Source organism: Hemicordylus capensis, chromosome 2 (assembly GCF_027244095.1).
Source record: "Hemicordylus capensis ecotype Gifberg chromosome 2, rHemCap1.1.pri, whole genome shotgun sequence".
Classification (NCBI taxonomy): domain Eukaryota; kingdom Metazoa; phylum Chordata; class Lepidosauria; order Squamata; family Cordylidae; genus Hemicordylus; species Hemicordylus capensis.
In genome coordinates, this window is record NC_069658.1 from 395147620 (window position 1) to 395170409 (window position 22790).

General features: G+C 42.5%; 1 protein-coding gene across 8 annotated transcripts in view; it reads left to right on the forward strand.

Moving 5' to 3' along the window:
• Positions 1–20316, forward strand: part of FADS6 (fatty acid desaturase 6) — a 29630-nt gene extending 9314 nt beyond the window's left edge. For 4 of the 8 annotated variants that reach the window (XM_053303167.1, XM_053303169.1, XM_053303166.1 and 1 more), the window contains 7 exons: positions 5804–5883; positions 7609–8231; positions 10762–10928; positions 17120–17300; positions 18540–18727; positions 19309–19488; positions 19922–20316. In XM_053303167.1, the coding sequence (XP_053159142.1) occupies positions 7661–8231; positions 10762–10928; positions 17120–17300; positions 18540–18727; positions 19309–19488; positions 19922–20071 (1437 nt within the window). In that variant the 5' untranslated portion in view covers positions 5804–5883; positions 7609–7660 and the 3' untranslated portion in view covers positions 20072–20316. The remainder of the gene's footprint in view (positions 1–5803; positions 5884–7608; positions 8232–10761; positions 10929–17119; positions 17301–18539; positions 18728–19308; positions 19489–19921) is intronic. The other 4 variants (XM_053303168.1, XM_053303171.1, XM_053303165.1 and 1 more) reach the window with 2 other exon arrangements.
• The last annotated feature ends 2474 nt before the right edge of the window (positions 20317–22790 follow it).

Consider the following 22790-nt stretch of genomic DNA (forward strand, 5'->3'; position numbering starts at 1 on the left):
GTCCTTGATATAATACTTCATATAATACTTCTTCACTGTCCTTGATATAATACTCTTCAAGGCCTCTTTTCTCCTCCTCTACTGTTTGATGGACTTGCAGCATTCCTCTTCCACCTGAGTTGCGAGGGAGGTATAGCCTATCTACATCACTGCGGGGGTGCAGAGCATGATTGATGGTCATTATTTTCCTGGTCTTACGATCGAGCGTCTCTAGCTCTGCCTGAGTCCAGTCTATTATTCCTGCACTGTATCTGATAACAGGTATAGCCCAGGTGTTTATGGCTTGTATGGTGTTCCTGCCATTGAGTTTGGACTTTAGGATTTTTCTAACTCTCCTGATGTATTCACTTCCAATTTTTCTTTTAACTTCAGTGTGTGCGATATTATCAGCCTGGAGAATGCCCAAGTATTTGTAAGGTTCTTTCTCTTCCAGGTTCTTGATGTTGCTTCCATTGGGCAGTTCTATTCCTTCTGTTTTTGTTATTTTTCCTCTGTTCATTATTAATGCAGCACACTTGTCTAGTCCAAACTCCATTGCTATATCACTACTGAATATACGGACAGTGTTTAGCATTGATTTGATTTCTGATTGGGACTTTCCATACAACTTCAAATCGTCCATGTACAGCAGATGGCTGATTTTACTGGATGTTTTGGACGTTTGGTATCTGAGGCCTGTTTTGTTTAGTATTTGTGAAAGTGGAGTCATGGCAATTACAAACAACAGAGGGGATAGTGAGTCCCCTTGGAAAATACCTCTTCTAATACTAACCTGACCAAGTCTCTCGCCATTGATTGTTAACTATGTACTCCACATGCTCATTGCTTTTCTTAAAATAAATATCTGAATGTTTTTGCTGACACCAGTTATTTCTAAACATTTTAGTATCCATGTATGAGGCAATGAGCCAAAGGCCTTCTTGTAGTCAATCCATGCAACACTTAGATTTGTTTTTCTTCTCTTGCAATTTTCTAAAATCATTTTGTCAATCAGCAGCTGGTCTTTTGTGCCTCTGGTGTTCGGGCAATTTCCTTTCTGTTCAACTGGAAGCTGCTTATTAATCAGTGTTGCATCACTTCATCTGCTATTATTCCCGTTAATAATTTGAACATGGTTGGCAGGCAGGTTGTCAGTCTATAATTACTTGGAACTGCACCTTTTGCTGGGTCTTTCGTGATGAGATGAGTTTTCCCAATTGTTAGCCATTGTTCCATATCACCTCTTTGCAAAATGTGATTGAGCTGTTTTGATAGTTGTTTATGAAGGCTTGTTAGGTGTTTAAGCCAAAAGCCATGCAGTTCATCGTCGCCTGGCGCAGTCCAATTTTTAATTTTCTTTGCTCTTTCACTGATTAATTCTGGTGTTATTATTAGATCTTGCATTTGTTGGTTACATTTTTTGACCTCTTTCATCCAGCCTGCTTTTTTATTATAATCTATTGGATTGTCCCATAATTTCCCCCAGAATTGCACTGTTTCTTCTTTATTTGGTGTTTCTAAGTTTCTTGCAGTTTCTCCTTCTATGCTTTGGTAGAAACGTTTCTGATTCAACAGGAATTGGAGATTCTGCCTGTGTTGTGTAATTCTGGCTTCGTATCTTCTTTGACACTGCTATTATTTGCTGCTTTATTATTTCCAGGGTTTCTCTAATTTTCCTTGAATCTAGGTGGTATTTTTGGATCAGATACTGTTTGGTGTTTTCATTCTTCAGCTTCTTGTCTTTCATATCTTTCAATTTACTAGCATCTGTTCTAAGCCTGGAGATTTTATTTTCTAATCTAATCTTTCATTTAGGTGATGTACTACTTTCTTTTTTTACAGGTCCACTGTTCTTATATCCAAGCTCTTGTGTTGTTATTGTTGCAGCACTGTACATTTGTTTGTTTCTTGCAAATTCTTGGTTGTTATTTCTGCAAGTGCAGCATTGACATCTTTTAATACCTGAGTAAGTTGTTTTTCGGCAACTGTTTTTAGAACTGGAAGTCGAACCCTGGTGTTTGGATCATGTGCTCAGTTATTTTTTGCTTTAGTTCTTGTTGCTTTTCTGTTAAATGGCATTCAGTTTTTTGAGATGGAGGCAAAGGGGAGGTTGCCTGGTTTTGATTCTGGAACAGTTCAGCAACAGTGGCATCCTCTCTTTCCAACACCTCTTCCACCTGCGCCTGAGCAACTGCTTCAGTTGGTGGTAATTCTTCTTCCATATCTTGAGCCTGTGTTGCTCTTTTCAGTTCTTCCAGCTCAACTCCTGTGAATACTTTATTTATTATTATGAATCTTCTCTGGTCTGCTAGCCTTTGTTCTGTTATTTCTGTATCTGGATGCTTCTCTTTCCAAATTTGGTACATTCTTTTTAAATAACCTCTTCTAGTTGGACTAGACTTGTAATAGCAAATCATTATTTCCTTGTTGGTGTTTTTCGTATATTTTTTCCGGTTTAAAAAAGTTTCTTCCAGTAACCTTGCAGTCTCCAGCCCTGGTTGCTCAACTGAAGATCCTGAGTCCTGTAGCCCACTTGCCACCAGATGTCCAGGGACTCCAGCACCTGGCATGGTCCTTGTTGACCCGGGCAATGACCGATCCAGTATAGAATTATTAAAGTTACATGTCACCATATTGTTGATGGGAGAGGCACTCTTTGTCTGGCTCCTCTGGTGAGACCTGTCCAGTATGGTTGGACCTCTGGCATAGCTCTCATCTTCCTCAAAGCACGCAAGGTAGTGGCTCACTGGGGGTATTATACTGCAAAAGAAGCAAGAAAAATTATTATTATTATTATTATTATTATTATTATTATTATTATTATTATTATTATGGCTTCCATAATGTTCTATTAAAACAGCTAGCTACTTGGGATAGATGAGGAGTGGAATTGGTCTTAAAGTATTCTCTTATTTTGTCTACAACTGATTGCTTCTTTAACACCTTTAACTCCTCAAATAGAAATGGTTGATTGTGTCTCATATTTGGAGTGTGGCCATCACTGGGAAATAATCTGAGGTGGTTATTCAACCCAATTTTGGAATCAGCCAGTGGAATTTAAAACAAAGTTTGATTTGTTCTGGGAATTGTGATGCTCATAGGAGACACGTTCGTCCAGTTCTGGATGGGGGTTGCACTCCCAGTGAAATAGCATGTTTACACCTTGGGGATGTTCCTTGCTGTATTTGCTGGAGTCCCATAAATAGCTTTTCTTTAAATGGAAAGTGGCCAAAGTGAACAATGATGTTGCACACCTGGGCTGTTTCTGAGGGTTTCTACCTATTTGATGTACAGGTGAAACTTGGAAAATTAGAATATTGTGCAAAAGTCCATTAATTTCAGTAATGCAAATTAAAAGGTGAAACTGATATATGAGACAGACGCATTACATGCAAAGTGAGATAAGTCAAGCCTTAATTTGATATAATTGTGATGATCATGGCGTACAGCTCATGAAAACCCCAAATCCACAATCTCAGAAAATTAGAATATTACATGGAACCAATAAGACAAGGATTGAAGAATAGAACAATATCGGACCTCTGAAAAGTATACAGTGTACTGTGCTTGATTGGCCAGCAAACTCGCCTGAGAATCTATGGGGCATTGCCAAGAGAAGGATGAGAGACATGAGACCAAACAATGCAGAATTGCTGAAGGCCGCTAATGAAGCATCCTGGTCTTCCATAATACCTCATCAGTGCCACAGGCTGATAGCATCCATGCCACGCCACATTGAGGCAGTAATTGCTGCAAAAGGGGCCCAAACCAAGTACTGAATACATATGCATGCTTATACTTTTCAGAGGTCCGATATTGTTCTATTCTTCAATCCTTGTCTTCTTGGTTCCATGTAATATTCTAATTTTCTGGGATTGTGGATTTGGGGTTTTCATGAGCTGTACGCCATGATCATCACAATTATAACAAATTAAGGCTTGACTTATCTTGCTTTGCATGTAATGCGTCTGTCTCATATATCAGTTTCACCTTTTAATTTGCATTACTGAAATTAATGGACTTTTGCACGATATTCTAATTTTCCGAGTTTCACCTGTATATATAGATTTTATAGAATGAATAGCTATTGCCTGGCTTTATGTTCAGTTATTGGAATTTGCCTTGATAGCTCATTAAGCTGAAAGGTAGGTTACAAAGATTTTAAAATCAAATAACTAAATTGGAAGTATGGTATTTTTTCGCCTATCATCTCGTTTTTCTGAGGCCAAACTAGGTGTGACAGTGGCAGTTCTGTGCCATCCATCCTTCCGTATGCCAAGTTTGCTGTATTAAAAGATAAAGGAGCCTTTCTCTAGGAGCTCCAGATGGCCCCCAAGTGGGAAGCCTGTCAACATCAGCAATCTGATCCAGTGCTTTTGTTTACAAAAGGCCACAGCAAGTGCCACTAGTATGAGGAGCCCCAGAGGAGAGATTTATTGGGGACCCACGTCTTTTGATTTGAATGAATTCTTCAGCAACAAAGGAACAGAGCATCTTCTGATTTGGCACACTTTATTTCCTGAAGTCTTAAACTAACTTCTCAGAGGCTGCTCAGACATTAGTCCGGGAGCTGAAACAAGCTGATCCCCTCAAGGCAGTCAAGACTTATAATGAAGTTGGTATTGCCTAACATTAAGATCTTCAAAAGCATAGTGTGTGTACACTCAGGTGGCATGAATCATCAGTCGGGGTTGCTGCAGAATGAAGGCAGATCCTGAAATATCCCTCAGATTGCAGGTTGGGAGTGTCTCTTTGTCTTCCACAGTACACATGAGGGAGCAAGAACATGCATAGGCATGAAATACTCCGTGTTCTTCATTGTAAGGCCTGGGGGGCACTGGCGGTCCCTGTCAATCCTAAGTGCAGTTCCCAGATTAATTGTTTATTGGGCCTGTGTGGAGCCTCAGCCGAAGCTGAATACTCCTCACAGTTGCCCTGGCACTATGTGGAGGTGACCACTCTCATGCAGTGCGTGCGGCACTTTGCCCAGTCCTTTAAGGGAAACAGAGCCCTTTTGAGCCCCTGCACCATCTTGAAAGGAATGTACAGAGTGCTGGGAAGTGTAGCCCTTCCCAGTGCTTTCCTCCTAGAGTTCTTAAAAGAGGGCTACAGGGGTGTGCCTGAACCAAAAATCAAATTTGAATCGAATTTGAGCCAAACTGCGTGCTGCCAAAGCGGTTCAGTTAAATAGAGCGGCCGGTCTGGTCTGTTTGACTGAACTGGTTTGGCAGTTCAGTGGCTATTACTTGTAAAGGGGTGGGAGTCCTGGCTCCTGGAATGGGTGTGGGTGTGGGTAAGCGGCAGTGAGAAAAGTAGTGAAGGGGTTTTTACCCAGCTTAGCCCATAACAAAAGCACGTGCGATCCCCCTCTTTTAAGAAGTTGCCCATGTGGCCGTAGCTCAGTTCTGCCCTCCATGCATGTGCAGAGGTCATTTGCGTGGAATCCACATATGCATGGAAGCCACACAAATGGCCTCTGCAGATGCGCAGAGGTCGGAACTGAGCCACTGCCATGCAGATGGCTTGGTAAACGAAGGAGGTTCGTGCATGCTTTTGCTATGGGCTGTTTGGGGTGGGGTGAGTGGTGGCGCTAGCAACTTGTTTGGTGGGCAAGAAGACCCTTCCACTACCTATCTCACCACACCTTCGGCCACCTGTTCAGTGCCAAACCTATCTGCCCAAACCAGGCTTGGTTCTGCTTGATCACGGACCGAACTGCACCCCGGTTCGGTCTGTGATCAGGCTGCCGAACTGGCCCAGTTTGAGGTGAACCAATTTGGCACCGAACTGTTTGTGCACACTCAGAGGGCTCCATCTCTTAAAGGGTCCTTCAAGAAGGACGAGGAGGAGAAGGAGAAGGAGAAGGAGAAGGAAGAAGAGGGCCACAGTACTGTGTGGAGGCAGGTCAGTACAGTGGGAAATGGTTCTCACCTTGAAGGGTGTGTGGGTTTTTTGGCCAAAGTGGCCCCCTGTCTGAAAAATAGTGTATATCACTGACTTAGCTTCTTTTTCTTTATAAGTGAAATGGAGTAACATTTTTTAAAAACCACACCTTCATTAAAATTAGGTGGGGCCATTGGGTCTAGAAGAGGCTGGAGCACACTGAGAGAAACATCAGGCACTTGACACCTTATACTCTCTCCCTGAACTGGCCCACACAGCATCTCACACCATCTGGCTGTGCCGCATTGCGGCACACTCGATGCCTCATCCTACTCCTACCTCCTGCCCTCCCCAAATTGTTCTAATAGTTTCAGGGTGTGCCCATCCCACATGTGCACTCTACTCAGCTTCTTCCAGAACACTGGAACAATATCTGCTGGCCTAAATACACAACTTGTGTTTCTCAGTCTCATTTCTTCAACTTCTTTGCTGTTTCCACTGCCTACATTGGACTTTTTACTATTTTGCCTCTCTTTCCCACTCATACCCTCACTTCTCCTTTCTTCACCCAGCTTAAATTATTCTTCCTTTTATTTCTTGTGGTTGCATTCTACCTGATCAAGTTCTATAACTGTGTTCCTACCATTTTCAGTGGCTCCTATGCCTTTAACAGCTCAACATGTTGAAATAGCTACTGTTTCCATATCAGGAAAAGCTTCATTTGCATTCCTCAAAAGACCAATGCAAAAGGTTTTACTATATTTTAAAAAAGTTCTATTAGCTTATTTTAACAACATGATTTTAAAAAGCCAGTCCATATCCTTTAATACTGGCCATATTTGTGGAAGATAATCTAGCACAGAAATAATTCCCAACATGAATTAGTCACATTAAAAAAAAAATCTACTGATTTGCAAGGACTTGGGAATTTGAAATGTTTGGAACTGGCTGCCCTTTCCATAAAATCTCCGAACCTTTGTGACAAAGGCTTATTTTAAGCAGATAAATGAAAAAGCTGTTTACATTGACGTAAGTTTGAATTAGGAAAGAAGGCACAGTGTATCTAGACTGTAAGGTATGAGTAATGAAGGTACTGCTGTATATAGAAACATAATCCAACAGTACCCTGATTCATAATAACCTCCTTTCCCCATTATGACCCTTTGCCCCTCATTCACAAATCTACCTTTGTTTGATATCTGTTAGTAGGCAGAGCTCGGAACATCCTTTAAAGTATTTGGCCAGTCACGTTTGAGAAAGCATAGAGAGAGCTGTGAGACTGTTTTGCTTTAATTCTGGGAATGCCCTTTAACACGAGGATGTTGCGGACATGGGTCTCCCTGCAGTCTCCTGCACTTTCTCGCTCTGTCTCGCTTGCTCTCTGTGCCTCCAGCAAAGCTCAGTGCTTCTTTTTACATCACTGCTGCCCTTCCCATGTCCTCCGGCTGTGGGGCGAGAGCAGCAGCACAGTTCCTGCCTGCACAAGCTGTTCTTAATGACAGGGAGAGCCAAGGGCAAGAGACACGGCTGCACAGGAATGGAGGAAGCAGGCAAAGGAGAGAGCGATAAAGGGGCAGAGCCTAGGGATGGGACTTGGGCCAGTTTCTCAGAGCTAGAGCTGAGCTTGCAGCCCAGTGAGCGTTTCTGACTGCACACTGTGACTATTCTGCCAAGAAAGCCACCTACATTTCTCTCAGCTGTCTCTGCCCTTCCTGGGACAGCTTTGTTTGTTATTTGATCCTGCAGGAGCATCAGGACACTGGCTCACTCTCTGTAGTGTCCTGTGCTCTGCAGAGAGATGGAGCCATGGCAGGAGGAGGGGGAGATGCTGATGAAGAAGAACCAGGAATGTCATCCAGAAAAAAGGAAAGCAAAGCTACCCCAGGGGGCAGGAGGTGCCGGCATAGAACTGCTGCAAGAACAGGAAGCCTCACCTTTCAGGCATGAAGTGGTACAGACAGAGGGACATAGTTTCCAGGATGGAGGTGAGATGCTAGGGCACGGGGACACCCCAAGCCAAGAGAGTGCAGGTGCCAAGCTACAGCCACAGCCAAATGGTTTCAGAAGAGAAGGTCCTGCTGACGAAGAGGAGCAGAAGGAAACTGCCAAAGAACAAGACCCATGGCCCACCCTAGATGATACAGTTTTAGGCAAAGATGGAAGTCCCACATTCCCAGAAGAAGAGATGGGCATATTTAAAAGACCCATAAAGAAGGATGTATGGCTGACTGCAGAGAGGAGATATGAGGAAACCCTGATGAGGGAACTCTCTGAGATGGTACAGAATGTGGTGAAGAGCAGCAGTTGGTGTGAGAGGCATGGCATTGATGACACCATTATTGCTTTGAATTTTCTCGCCCTACCAGTAGGTAAGGAGAATGCCTAGGATTCCTGTTAAATTTGTGGGATGGAAGGTGACCCTCTTGATTCCTGAGTAGTTTCTCACTCTGCATTAAGCCTTGTAGCTTATTGATCTTAAGTATTGCATTAAGTTTATGGCTGCAGAAAGTAAAAATTTGATAGCCGTGCCTGATGAAGATGCTGGTGGCTTAGCACCAAGCAAGTGTACTTTGCCCAGCTTCCCTGGGGCATCTGCCTGACTACTAAGAGATGGCTAGATGCAATTGAACTTTTGTTTGACGCCACCATGGCGAGTCTTATTGTTGTGTTGGTATGTTAAGCAATGAGGGCAACAATTTCCCTTTGGCGAAATGGTCACATAGTCCCTGATGTGCCCATAATGCAAAATGTTGATCCAATCAATACAGTACTGTAGTGATGCTATTACAATCAGTACCTGATAATGGGGTCTTCATTGCTGGCTCACATGAGCAGAGGTGCACCTAGGGAATTTTGGAGCCTGGACCGAAAGGCCTTGGGAGCCCCCCACCCCCTGCTGCAAGTTAAGCATCATTTTTTAACATGTAGGTTCTTGAGGACACAAATCACACCACCCAGGACAAGATTATTTGAGGACCCCCCAAGGGGTGTGGAGGCCCTGGACCTTGGCCCTGAAGTTCAGGGGTAAGAATGCCTCTGCACATGAGCAGAGGAGGTCTCCAAAGGCCAACTATAATGGGAATGTGGCAAACTGTATTAAGGAACAATAGTTCCTCTTAGCCGTGAAACTAACTTGGTGACACCTTCAGCCAGTCATTTTCTCTCATCCTAACCTACACCAGAAGATAAAATGGGATGCCTTGAATGGATGCCTTGAATTTGGAAGGACAGGTTACAAATATGATAAATAAAGCAGGCATAAAATAATCCGGAAAATTAAAATAAAATAAAATAAAATAAAAACTAAAAACCAAAAACAAATTAGGATTGTCAGAACCCCCAACACTCAGATGGGAAGTACCAAAGTATGTCACCTGGTCAATGTATTTGAGATGTTCCGTTTAACTATTTGATGTGTGAGCAGGAAACTTGGTTCTTCGTGTGTTAATAATGCACATAGTAATTCAACAGCACTGGAGAAGTGGTATTGTTTAACTGTGTGTATTGTTTCCGTAGAAATGGAAATATCATGGTCTTTTAGTTATTCCCCAGCTATGCAAGAATTTCCCACAGGGTCTTAATTAGATTGTAAACTTTGCTTGACAAATTATGAGACTTTGTATATATTATTCATATATTACCCCAGTTATATTATGCTAATCCTGTTCCATATAAATGATGTTTGGCAAATAATGTATGATGATGCACAAATGGCTTTTAAAAAGTGGGGGAGATGTTGAGATATTGCCCTGTAACATTGCAGTGGCAAGTTAGCAAGAACTGATGATGCAAACACCTTGCTGTCGTGTCACATGACATCTTTTTACATCATAGACTATTACTGCACCATGGCTGTGAACAGGTTTCGCTCGACAGATGAACTTGCAAAGAGGGAGGTGGATGTAGGTCTGAACTTATCCCTGATCTCATTTCTACATGTAGACAACTTAAGCTAAAACCATTGCATCATATTTCATAAGGGTTGGGCCCAAACTGGATAAAATATCCTGTACATATTACTACTAGTATGTACAATAATAGTTAACAGTATGTGCAGTAGTATATACAGGAAGTCCCATGCCTCATGTACAGGAGGAACCCAGAAGTTCTGTATTCTCGCCACATGGAAGTCAAAGGCCTAGCAAAGAGAATCCTAGTTCACAGTGGGACATTGAATGGGGTGGCATACAAAAAAGGTAAAGCAATTGTTTTCTTTAGACATTTCATTTTTAGGCTCTAGCTTCATATTATTCAACAAGACTGAAGTCAGGGGGTTATTCTGCTTCATAACTGTCCTGGGTTGTTTCAACCATCTGGGTTTGTTTTGTATAGATGTGGCTGAGTGTGCTTGAGGCTCTAACTAGGCTTCATATGGAGTTGCGGCCTCTGCATGTCTTTCCCCTTCTCCCCTTTTAATGTTTAGTTGAACTCAATGGACAGCAGGAGTCAGTGCACATTGCCCCACCCTGCCAATGACAGCCAAGTATGTGGGGCCTGGTAATGCACAACACAACCATATCATTGTGTGTTGTGATCAACTAAATGTTTCAAAGGAGGAGAGGGAAAGAGACCCTGGATTGCAACAGCTTTGTCTCTCATAATTAGACTTATCCATGCCTATGCAAAAATTACACAAGTGCACAGCCCTTATTTCAAAGCAATAAAACTCCAATTCCAAAGAATAGATGTTCCTCAGTTACACCGTATTCTGATTCTATTTGACTCTCTTAGAGGAAGTTCAGTCTCCCTTTTAGCTTTGTACAGAAAACAAATAACTCTAAGGCCCTCATCACTATCATACCGTGGAACAGGATAGGAGACACATCCTGTTTAATTATTTGATTGTGCTTTGATGTTTGGAAAAAGGTAATGTCCTAAATGTTTCTTTTCCATCCTTAGGGTTCATACTTCTGCGATCAGACAGTCTCTTCCCTTTCCTGTTGGGCCTAATTATCCTGGGCATAGCTCATCACACGATAACGGTGAAGGGGAGCCACCTGGCCAGCCACAGAACTCTTGTGGAGTCCAAGTCATGGGGGAAATTATGGGCCGTATTCTTTATTGAGGTGTGTTTCCAGAAGCTTCTATTCATGAGTGAGAAAACAAGTGAGCCAGAGTTTTGTTGTGTGAAAGATTCATCTTGAATGCACAAAATGGAAAGCTGACAAACCCTATTCCAGTGGATTGGAAGAAATGTTGTTTCTTTCATACAGCATATCTGTAAAATCATGCAAGGGTGTTTCCAAAGTGTTCATAGTACAGGCTTACAAAACTGGCTCAGCTTGGTTTTGGCATGGTTGAACCAGACCAGGCCCAGACCAGTTCAACCACTGAACCTGTTTGAGCCAGTTCAGAGCTCTACTGGTAAAGGAGGATCCAGTGAGGATTCCCCTTTACCAATAATGTGGCAGGCAGGGGAGACCTCCCTAAAACCTGAGGGGATGGGAGTTAGGGATGTGCAAACAGGTTTGATGTTGAATGTGTTCGACATCGAACGGGTTCAGTTAGACAGTTTGGGGTAGAACCAAACCACCCCGTTTGGTCCGACCCTGGACTGAACCCCGCTGGCCATTTGAGGGATTCGTGAGTCAATTTGGGGGGGGGGGACTGTTAGTACTTACCCCCTTCTCCAAGACCACAGGTGGGAGTGTCCACACCAGCCTTCCTTGTGGTGAAAATTGCCCAGTTTGGGCGCTCTTCGGCCCTTTCCAGGCCTTTCCCCTGTTTCGGTGGCCATTTTGGAGGCTGCCACGCATGTGCAATGGGCCCCTGCGTGGCTGGGTCATAACCCAGGCCACACAGAGGCCCATTGCGCCTGCACAGTGGCCTCCAAAATGGCTAGTGTGAGGGGGAAAGGCCCAGAACTATAGTCCTTTAAGAACTATAAAGAACTCCTGTGTATAGACCACATAAACAGGGCCAGACCAGGGGCACTGAGAGGGCGGTGGAATGTATGTGGGGAGGGCACCGTGTTTTGCGCAGAATGGGTAATTAAGGGTGGGAATATTCACTGCTGCCGAGTACAGCGAGGCACAGGGGTGCCCCATGGATGGGGTGTACCGGGAATATGCCCTGTTGCCCTCTGGACCAATCCGAGCCTGCACATAAACACTTTGTAGACCACAGCATGCAAATCAAAGCATCTTGCTTTCTTCAGTGTTGTACCACATCAGAGAGTTTCTTATGAGCAAACTCTCTGACTCTGAAATAGGTCAGGCAGACCTGGTTTTCTGCCAAGACCTCTGGACTAGGTCTGGATTCATAATTCAGATGAATGATAGAGTATTTTGAATGTCTGAAATACACCCTACTACTTAGCACCAGGGCTGCCAGTCTCCATGATACAAACTGGGTCTTCTTGTTCCTCCCCTCCCACTTATTTACTGATGGTGGAGGGGATGATTAGAAGACCCAGAGGTTGTTTATACTCCCATGACTGTATGGTGTACAAACATTATATAAATTAGGAAGAGCTAAGGTGCTCCACACATTCATAGCAGCATGAACAACTTCCACAAAGCCTGCAGCTTTCATAGTGTGAAGTGGGTCTTTGCAGCTGTCCCTTCTACCTCTGGGGAATTATAGGAAGTGGAAAGCACTGGAAAGGCCTAAGTCATGCTGCCTAGACTGCAGAAGAGTCTGAGGTCTGTGAGCAATGATCACTTCTAGGAGCCAAGGTCTAAATAGCTCTTCAGAGACCTGTCCCCAGTCTGGACTTGTTTCAGAGCTGCCAGTTTGATCTGCAATTGGTTCTTTTCGCCAGAAACGAACACAACATCCAGTTTAATCTCAAATGTAGCAACGTCTCTAAGATGTGCCTGCACTCCTGTATTCTTCCTTCATGCATAACAGGGTAAGGGTACCCTGAGAAATCAACAACAATAACAAAACACAAGGAGTGATTTGCTTCTTAATCCCACCTGCAAGACTGATTTGTGAGTTGCTTGTCTGCAAGCTGGTCACTTTGTTACAGTCCTTATTGTTTTGTTTTGTGTTGCTTTGACCCTGGTGGACCTTTGTATACATTTCCTGTCCATATATGCTTCTCTCAACTGTTCTTTGATCAGATAATGAACAATATTTTTTTAAGATGTACACAGACAGCAGACCATCACACCCAGTAACCCAGTAACTTTGGTGGAGGGATTCAGAAGTAGTTGTATATTGGAGGAGATGGGTGAATACATGGAAAAGTGCATGCTCAGGAAATAGATACCTATTTTTAAAATTCTAATTGGTCTCTGCCCAAATGAACCTAGCATGTAAAAGTTAGTAGTTAAACAGACATTAAAAATACTGTTTAATGAAGGAAATGACATGCTCAAAGGGATGGATAGCGGCTGAGGCGCAAACTTCATATTTGTAGATCCAAAACTCCCAACTGCTGCAGTACAGAAATTTGTTTGTTTAATACATTTTTATACCGCCCCACACGGAAGTCTCTGGATGGTTCACAATCTAAAAAACACAAGGATTAAAAACATTGACACAATTTAAACAATTTAAAATACCGATTTAAAAAAATCTAACAACATAAAACTTTAAAAACTATAAACTAAAAGCCTGACTAAACAGGTATGTTTTCAGATCCTTCTTAAAAACATTCAGAGAAGGGGAAGCTTTAATTTTGTTAGGAATTGCATCCCAAAGTCCCAGGATAACCCTAGAAAAGGCCCAGTTTTGAGTCTCCACAAACCTAGTTGATGGCAACTGCAACCAGACTTCCCCTGATGATCACTTGAAACAGACGCATCTGGTGTATCCGCCGAAGCTAATAGAAAGCACCTCTGGCCACTGCGTCAGCTTGAGACAGAAGCACTCCCAAACTATGTACCAGTTCCTTTTGGGGAAATGTGACCCCATTCACAACTAACAAATCAACATTGTCCCCTAAGCTCTGACCCAGCACAATAAGTGTGCCTGTCGAATCCTGTTCTCCTAGCGACCACAGATTTTGATTCAGTCTCATTTTGGTATCCCTCATTCAGCCCATCACTGCCCCCAGGCAGGCATTTAGGGAGGTTATGCTATTTCCTGATGATGTTGACATGGAGAAATAGATATGGGTGCCATCGGTATACTGATACCCTGCACTAAATTTCCTGATGATCTCTCCCAGCAGCTTCATGTAGATGTTAAAAAGCATTGGAGACGGTATGGAGCCCAGGGGGACATCATATAAAAGTTCACGTTTTGAAGAGCAACAGTCTCCAAGGGATACCATCTGGGATCTGCCCAGGAGGTAGGAGCGGAACCACTGCAGGGCAGTGCCTCCCACTCCCAACCCCCTCAGATGCTCCAGAAGGATACTATGGTCAATAGTATCGAAAGCCACTGAGCTATCCCAAAAGACCAACCGAGCCAAACTCCCTCTGTCAATTCCCTATTGGAGATTATCATCAGGCTGACCAAGGCAGTCTCCATGCCATAGCCTGCCCAAAAACCAGTTTGAAATGAGTCTATATAATCAGTTTCCTCCAAGACTGCCTGGAGCTGGGATGCCACCACCCTCTCAATTATCTTGCCCAACCATGGAAGGTTGGAGACAGGCCTATTGTTGCTTAACTCTGAGGGATCCAATGCAGGCTTCTTCAAAAGGGCTCTAATAATTGCCTCTGGTGTGTTTCCCAGAATGTGGGGAACTCCTATTTCAGGCAGCAGCGATATAGAAAGGTGCTGAAAGGCTTCATCTCACACTGCATGGGATATGGCAATGGTAAACCCCTCCTGTATTCTACAAAGAAAACCACATGGCTCTGTGGTCACCAGGAATCAACACCAACTTGACAGCACAATCTTTCCTTTCCTTTCCTTTCCTTTCCTTTCAGACAGGAAGGCATCCTGCCCTCCCTCAGATAAGCATTTATAATCTCTGCTAGGCCTTCTACAATAACACACACACACCCTACCAGATAGTATAAGTCATGTTGGACAAGGGTCAAGAGAACAGGTGGTAGGCCTCACAGTTTCAAGCAGCTTATCCACATAATCAGGAGTTACAAACTGAAACTGATCCAGCCTAACCACATAAGAGGAGTTTCTGGACACCTCCACATTGGACTCTGTAATAATTGTGGTGTCTGTGTCTAAGTTAGCCCTGTCATGTTTTCAGCAAACTTTGGCTAGAGGTTGTTTCGTGCATTCGTTTAGCATTAGAAATGGACCTTAGTGTTACTGATAGGACAGTCCTTTTGGGTTACCTCCTTATACCATAGAATATTTCTCTCAGGCACAGACAACAGATATCGAGAACCTCCCTACAGGTTGCCATGTGTGTTTTTGCAGAACTGGAAGAACAAATCCTATCTGTTAATTTGCCAATAAAGTGATAATCTATCTTCCCTGGCATTATTTGAATGAATAATGTATTGCTAGTTTCAGAAGCTGGACACTTATGCTAATATTTGGAAATCATATATGCAAATGGATGCATGCACGCATGACCTGCCCCATTCAATCCTGCTGACTGGATCTATCTTCCTTACCGTCTGAACACCACTGAGTTCTTCTGTCTGCAATTCCTGTATGAAATGTATTTGATTCTCAATACTCCTTCTTGCTCCCCCATTTTCTGTTTTCCTTATATTATTGGTTCATCGTGTATTGGATAGGAAACAAGAAAACTAAATTTAAAAACCAATGGATGGATAGATAGATAGACAGATAGATAGAGTTAAGAAGCCTTAACATGCACAACAGAAATTTAATGAAAGCAAAAATCTAAGCTGATGGCTCTAATCAAGAGCCTGATCAACTGTAATGTATCTTCTGCTAAGTAAGCAGCATTCCAAAGATGTGAGAAATGTTTTCAAATGTTTGTTTGTTCTGTTCTATGTTTGAAAATGGCAAAGGAAGCAAAGAATTGTTATCATTCTCTGGTCCTGAGAAGGAGAAACAAAAAAGAGGCCAATTGCATCTGCAATTTGATTCAACCTCAAATTGATTTGTGACGAATTATGGGCAATTCCCTGATTTGACCTCTAATCAAATTGCCCTCAAAATAGAGGGCCCGATTCGGGTTCAATCATCCCTTATTCGACCTGAATTTATTTGGATGATTCGAATGCAGTTTTGAGGCCCATTTTGCTGGGAAAATCGGCCTCAGTATGGCACTGTTTTCCAGAGAGAGCTAGTCTATCAATTAGGGTTAGTGGGTAAATCAGCCCTCCGCTCTGGACTTAGAGCATCTGTCCACCTCAAAGGACTGGTCAAAATCAATTTGGCTGATTCAAGGATGATTCATCAAGATAGCCTGCCAAACCAGCTGTTTTTGACAAATCAATTCAATGGTTCTGCAATTCTATTTTACCTCAAATCAAATCTCAGAATTTGATTCTTGCACACCCCTAGCATCAACTCCAATGGAAAGTACTTCTTGGAAAATAGATATTTGATGCAGAGAACTGAGCAGATGATGCTTGTACAAGTGTAACATAATGTGTATTGAGAGGGAATGAATGTTAAAAAAACAACAACCATCTGTCAGATCTCAGACTACAGGTTCATTTGGGAAACTCATCAGTTGACACAATTCCAGAGCACTTCTGTATATAAAAGTTGGAGCAGGTGAGGATACTTGCAGTCAAAATACAATCTCACATGCTCCTAAAAGTGCACGAAAGATTTCTCTGACCATCTGTATTCTACTTCCAAACCGGCCAGGTGTGGATGCACTGTTAAGGCACTTATTAGCATCACATAGACATCATTCAGGGCTTAACAGCGGCTTTCTTTCCTGCAGGGTTTAAATACATATTTCCAAAAAACATATGTGAAAACATGTGATAGGAAAAGCCACTTAGAGGGCAGTTTGGAGCAGAGAAACAGTAGACAGTAAAAGGGTGAAGCACTCCTTTCCTCTTGCTGTTCTTTACTCCTGATTGCCTCTGCCTGGTATGCCTTTTCCTCTTCAAACAGGAGCATCTTTGCATGTAATGTGTCGTTTGGCCCTTGGGTGCTACAAACTGGCAAACATCTTCCTTTTAGGGCAGTGGTTCCCAAACTGGGAGCCTCCAGATGTTGCTGAACTACAGCTCACATCATCCAAGGCATTAAGTGGTTTGAGGATTTGAAAAGTAAGAATACTGTTCTAAACCCAACTGATGGTAGGTCTCAGTGATTTCAGTCAAATTTAGGATTACAGCCTAAGGTAAAGTATTTTAATATTTTCACTTTTGGAGGTCCTGCATGTATACTGAATGGGGCAGAAATATGTGCCAGACATGTTCCTTTATTCACCCCTTTCTTTCTGCCCCAGGTTTGCTCTGCTTTCACGGCAGAACAGGGCTCCTACAACCACGTGAAAATCCACCATGGTTACACAAATGTCATTGGTCTGGGGGACTCTAGTACATGGAAACTTCCTTTCCTGAACAGCTATATCTACATGTTCATGGCACCTATAGCTGTACCTATTATCACTCCTTTAGTGGCTATTGGTATGTTGCTCTCCTCCAGATTTTTTTTAATTTTACTATTATTTATTTAGATAACACAGTGTACTACTTGGTAATTTTAAGAACCTAAATGCTGTTAAGAGCGATGTTTATCTCTTCATCCATTAAGGTATGTTCTGTCATCATAATTTACGGTACGGAGCATTTATTCTTTAAGTCACAGAACAATAGAACTGGAAAGTACCAAGGATTATCTAGTTTCTCTTAGAAGTAAAATTCCTGTTGATTGTAATAAATATTGGGACGTCTGTATCCTACATAGCTCACTGTCCCTTTTCCATATGCACCCATAGCCCTTTTAACTTTACATGTCTGCATTTCTGTTGGCATTTCACTACTGATCCTGCTAAAATGTTCCACAAATTCTGCAGAAACAGTGTATGCAATTGAAAAGCATTTAACAATAATTTATTTTTACAAAAGAGCTGTGTTTTCTTGTTGTGGAGTTTTTAAGGCAGAAGTTTAGATCTAGTGGTCAGGGATGCTCATTAAATTACTGACTATCTCCCCATATTCCCCTCTGTAACTATTCCATAAGTAATTTTTTAAAAATGAATTTTATCATCTATTGGGATGAAACCACATGGGATGTGGGAAATCCATGACTGGATCCCTATTTTTTTAAAAAAGTTTTTAAAAGTGAAGGGGACTTTGAATTTGATTAGAGCAGTGATGCCTGCAGATGGTGGTTAGTCCTTTTCTCCTGTACCATCGCTCCAATCTAAATTGCCGACTCCAAAGCTGATATTAGTCATACAGGAGGGAGGGAATGCAAGTACAGCTGCTGAACCTGTATTCCCTTCTCACAGTGCTAATTGCAGCTTTGAAGAAGGAAAGCCCTTGAAGAAAAGGTATGTTAAACACGCCCTTTCCCATTGCTGCTGCTATGATCAAATTTGGAGCCCCTGCACCTGTTTCAGAGTTTTTTAAAAAAAATATGTTGGAGGATCCAACTACTGATCTCATTCATCACTGATCTCACACATTTGGTTTGGCCTTCAGTGGAGGTGTTAAACCAGTATGGTCGACATTGTTGCTTTCAGTTAATTCAACTGGCTGCTAAAGGGAGAAGTAGTGACATCTTGCTTCAAGCTGCACTATTCTTGCAGAGTGCGGTGTGCCCTACTATAACATGTTTTCCCACGTTGATAACTTGCCTATGAAGTATTGGTTAGTAGACAGATTTGACAACTGCCCCATTCACTGATTGTTGTTTCCAAGGTTTGATCAAAGAAGTTGAACTGAAGACAGCCATCCGGACCGTCTGCTGCATGTTTCTTGGCCTCTACTCCCATTACTGGCTACTGCGTAATATCTCAGGGTTTCAAACTGTGTGGTCCGCTCTCAGCTGCATGCTGGTCACCCGATCCCTCCTTGCCCATCCTTACATCCATGTTAACATCTTCCAGGTAAAAACTACAAACTCTAGACTAGCAAGGATTTTGATTATGTATTAATAGGTTTTCTTAGCTCAGATGTCCTGTAATGTAGGAGACAGTCTACATTTGGCAAAAGCTTCATGATTTCCAGTTGTTGAAAGGTTAAAAAAATTGAGCAGGGGGATTTTGCAGAGCCTACACAGGAAAATGAACAGTTCAAAAATTAAATACAAGAAGTCTCTCCAAAATAGTGCATTATGGTTGCAACCCTGTGCACATTTACTAGGGAATAAATCCCATTGAATTCAATGAGATTTGCTTCCAAGAAAACATACATAGGATTGGGCTGCACGAAATATGCAATTGCATATAACATTTTCTAGCATTTTGGCTGGGTCATGAATAACAGCAGCATTTCTTTCAAAGATCTTCATCTGTTCCCTTTTGTTGGGTTAGTGTTTTCCTAAAGAGTGGGATATAGAAACTGCAAAGGATCTGGAAATGAGGAACTTGATGTTATTCTGTTGCTGCCTTTCTATTCCAGAATTCCAGTTCCATGACTTCCCAGTGAAGAATGAGAAGGAGTAACTCTTTGTGGGTTTGTTTTGTAGCATATAGGCCTCCCAATGTTCTCAGCTGATAAAAAACCAAAACGGATTCACATGATGACCCATGGAGTTCTGAACTTGCCTCGAAATCCTCTGTTGGACTGGTGCTTTGGGCACTCACTCATCAACTGTCATGTGGAGCATCATCTCTTTCCAGCACTTTCCGATCACATGTGTCTGAAGGTGCGAGGGGGAGTGGAGGTGTGGCTGTTTTGAACAGGGAGGGTGGAGATATCCATATCTGTCTAAATGAGAAGAAGGGCACATGGTTGATCACTAAGGAAGAGAGCTCATGTGAGATCCAGAGCACTCCATTCCTTGCCATGGAAGAAATGGCAACCCTAGTCAGCAACTAGTTTTGCTGGAGTTTAGGCTGCTTTGAGAACAAAGTAGGGGGCTGGGCTAAAGCCCCAAACTTCATTCCATCCCTCACAGTAGCTGACTGTCAAGTCGTGTTGTCACAGATTGCTGAAACCTCATTCATATCCCTCTTTTGCCTCTGCAGCTGGCAAATGGGGGCTGGTCTGAATTTGGCCCAGTGGCTGCCTAAACTATGGTAAATTTTACTAATTGTAGTAATATACCATGTTATGCTAATATTGCCTCTCTCTTTTAGATCAAACCAATTGTTTCCCAATACTTGAAAGAGAAGAAATTGCCATATAATGAGGATTCTTATCTGTCCCGGTTGAAGTTGTTCCTGGATAAATATGAGGAACTGATGGTTCATGCACCACCTATTACTGAACTTGTTGGGATTCAGTGACGGCAGTTTTGTGACTCAAAGCCATAATAGCCACAATCAGCTGCTCTTTCCGAGGATCAAGCAGTTTAGAACCCAAATTGGGGCTTCATCAAGCCATCAAGGAGATCAGCATGTCTTTAATGTTTCCTAGTTGGACAGATAGGAATGTGTAGGGATGCTAAGAAATTATCCTTGGATAAGGAATTCCAACTTCTTGCTAGGGCCAAAGGGGAAATCTGTAGCTCCAATACAACAGGATCAAGCCAGTTGTTTCTGTAGCTTGGCTTCTTTTTTTTCACTGCTCTTTTTTTAACTTTTACACACCAAAACAGGAGTGTAGCTATAATTGAGTGAATGGGTTCAACACAGGAGTGTTGAACTGAGTGGAGTAATTGAGTGGATGGATTGAGCCAGCCCCCTGCCTCTAGCTCCACCCCTCCTTATTTTCTTAATTATCTTCCTCCCTCTGAGGGCCTTTGAGAAGAGGGGTGAACACAGGCCCCCTCTCCTCTAGCTATACCTCTTCAACAACATCCTTGATGCATCTTTCTGTTCAACTGCATTATCCCCCAGGGAGGAAATGATAAGGGCTTGTTTACACATTTTGTCATTTCCTTACACAAAAATCATGGAAAACACTTGTATACTGTAAAATGTATGTAGAGAAGGGCTACACAACCTTGGCCATCCAGCTCGTGTTGGACTACAACTCCCATCATGCTCAGCCACAATGGCCAATGATCAGGGATGACGGATGTTTCATAGGGCCAAAGTTGTGTGGAAGATTTTTTTCTACCACAGGAATATGATTCATACAGCCAGTGTAGCAGATCAGGCTATTGCTGACCGATCTATGATTGGGGGTGTAGGGGAGATGCACTGTCTTTCATACATTACAACATACACCTGTTTCCCTACTCAGAGGTTATCTGTGTGAAGTAAACACAGTAAAAGTAACATAAAAAGTGACCCTAATAACTCAGGGACTTCATGGTAGATTAAGCTAGATCACTATATTACATTAAGCTTGAATTGTGGGACTTCTTTGAGGGATGGTTGATGGGTTTAAGTCTTTTCCATGTAGAAAATTCACCTCATTGCCCCCCCCAAAAAAACCAACCTCGGCGGTGGGGGGGGGGGGGAGAACACCAACCCTGAGAAATTGCTAATGGGACATAGCCCCGGGAAACAGAACCTCCATTAGCAATGGATCCTTTATATGAAACATAATACAAGGGAAGAAGATACTAAGGAATGCTGATTATGTCAAACATGTTATATGGACTGGGTTTGAAGGGAATGGAGAAAAATAAATTATTACACTATTATGTAATGTGTATCAAGAAAACCTATATTCTGCGGGCAAAACTGCTAATGCAAATTTGCTGCTATATCTTGAATGCTTTATTTTTCTTCAGGGGTTTTCAACAAATCTGGAATTTTAGCAACAACTGAGACAAGGCAAGAAAGGAAAGTGATGGTTGGGAGACATAAGAATGAGCTACGGGGTGGGGGTGGGGAGGTGGGCAGAGGTAGCCAGGACATTAATATCTTGCCTCAGGACAACATGTACCCAGCTAGCCCACCTCTTAACTGAATTTTTGCAAAAGGACAACCCACTACACTATTGTATGTCATGTATTTGTCCATGTTCTGATTAGTTCGTGTGCTACTGTTTGCTGTGTTCCTTTCTCACTACTGTTTATCTTCCCCCATAAGATTTGGATGTGAGAGTGAAGTGCTGTGCAAGAGATATGCCTTCTTCTACCACTTGGTACAGGTTTGTGGAACGTCAAGCTTAAGGCAAGGGCATCTCGTGAGGTGAATGTACTTGTGAGGAAGATGGGAAAGAGTGTAGGAATGTTATAGAGGCAGGCAATCAGGGTGAGTTACAGTGGGCATGTGAGGGTCCTGGGGCATGGTTGGCCCTACCTAGCACTTAATGCATCTTCACCAGCTCAGCTGCACTGGGGGTAACAATATATCAAAGCAGGCAAAAGCTGGTGCAACATCTGGGATCTACTATTCAATGCACCACATTGCTCCACTGGACAATACTTTGCAGAAGCAATGGTGGAAGAGAAGACAGATCCTTTCATGCTTTCCTAGCTCCAGCATAGTCTTTAAAACTATTTGTGACAAATTGGATCAACTCCAGCACAAGCCAAAAGCCACTTACATTGCAGTCACCTACTCTCTTTCCTCTCCTGCCACAGCTCTTCTGCAAATCAAATGGGCCTGTGGCAGGAGTGCACACTCTCTGGCAATCTTCCCACTTGAGCTGCACTCCCCCATATCAAGACCACTAATGGAGCAGCTCTTCAATTCAAAGAAGACTGGACTTATTCTAATCCATGTTACTGATGGAATGCAAAGAACCAGTATTACTTAATCTAGATTTCATATCTCGATTAGGAAACTTCACATTCATGGCTTGAGTATGCTTGGGCATTAAAACTATATATCCCTTATCTTGTTTACACACAGACATTAGTATGTGGCTTCAAAGTTGGCAACCTCAACACAGAATTAACACTGATTTTTTTAGACAGTATCAGTTCCTGAGCTGAAATGACAAAAGAAATACACAAATCATTTTTTGTTTCCTTGAACCACCATCTGAAGGAACACGGTGTCCTCACGCAGACATAATGCTGCTGACTTTTTAACCATGTTTAAGAGACAGGAAGTGGGCTTCTCCTACACTACACTCTCCTACCCTCTCCAGAAAAATTTCCCC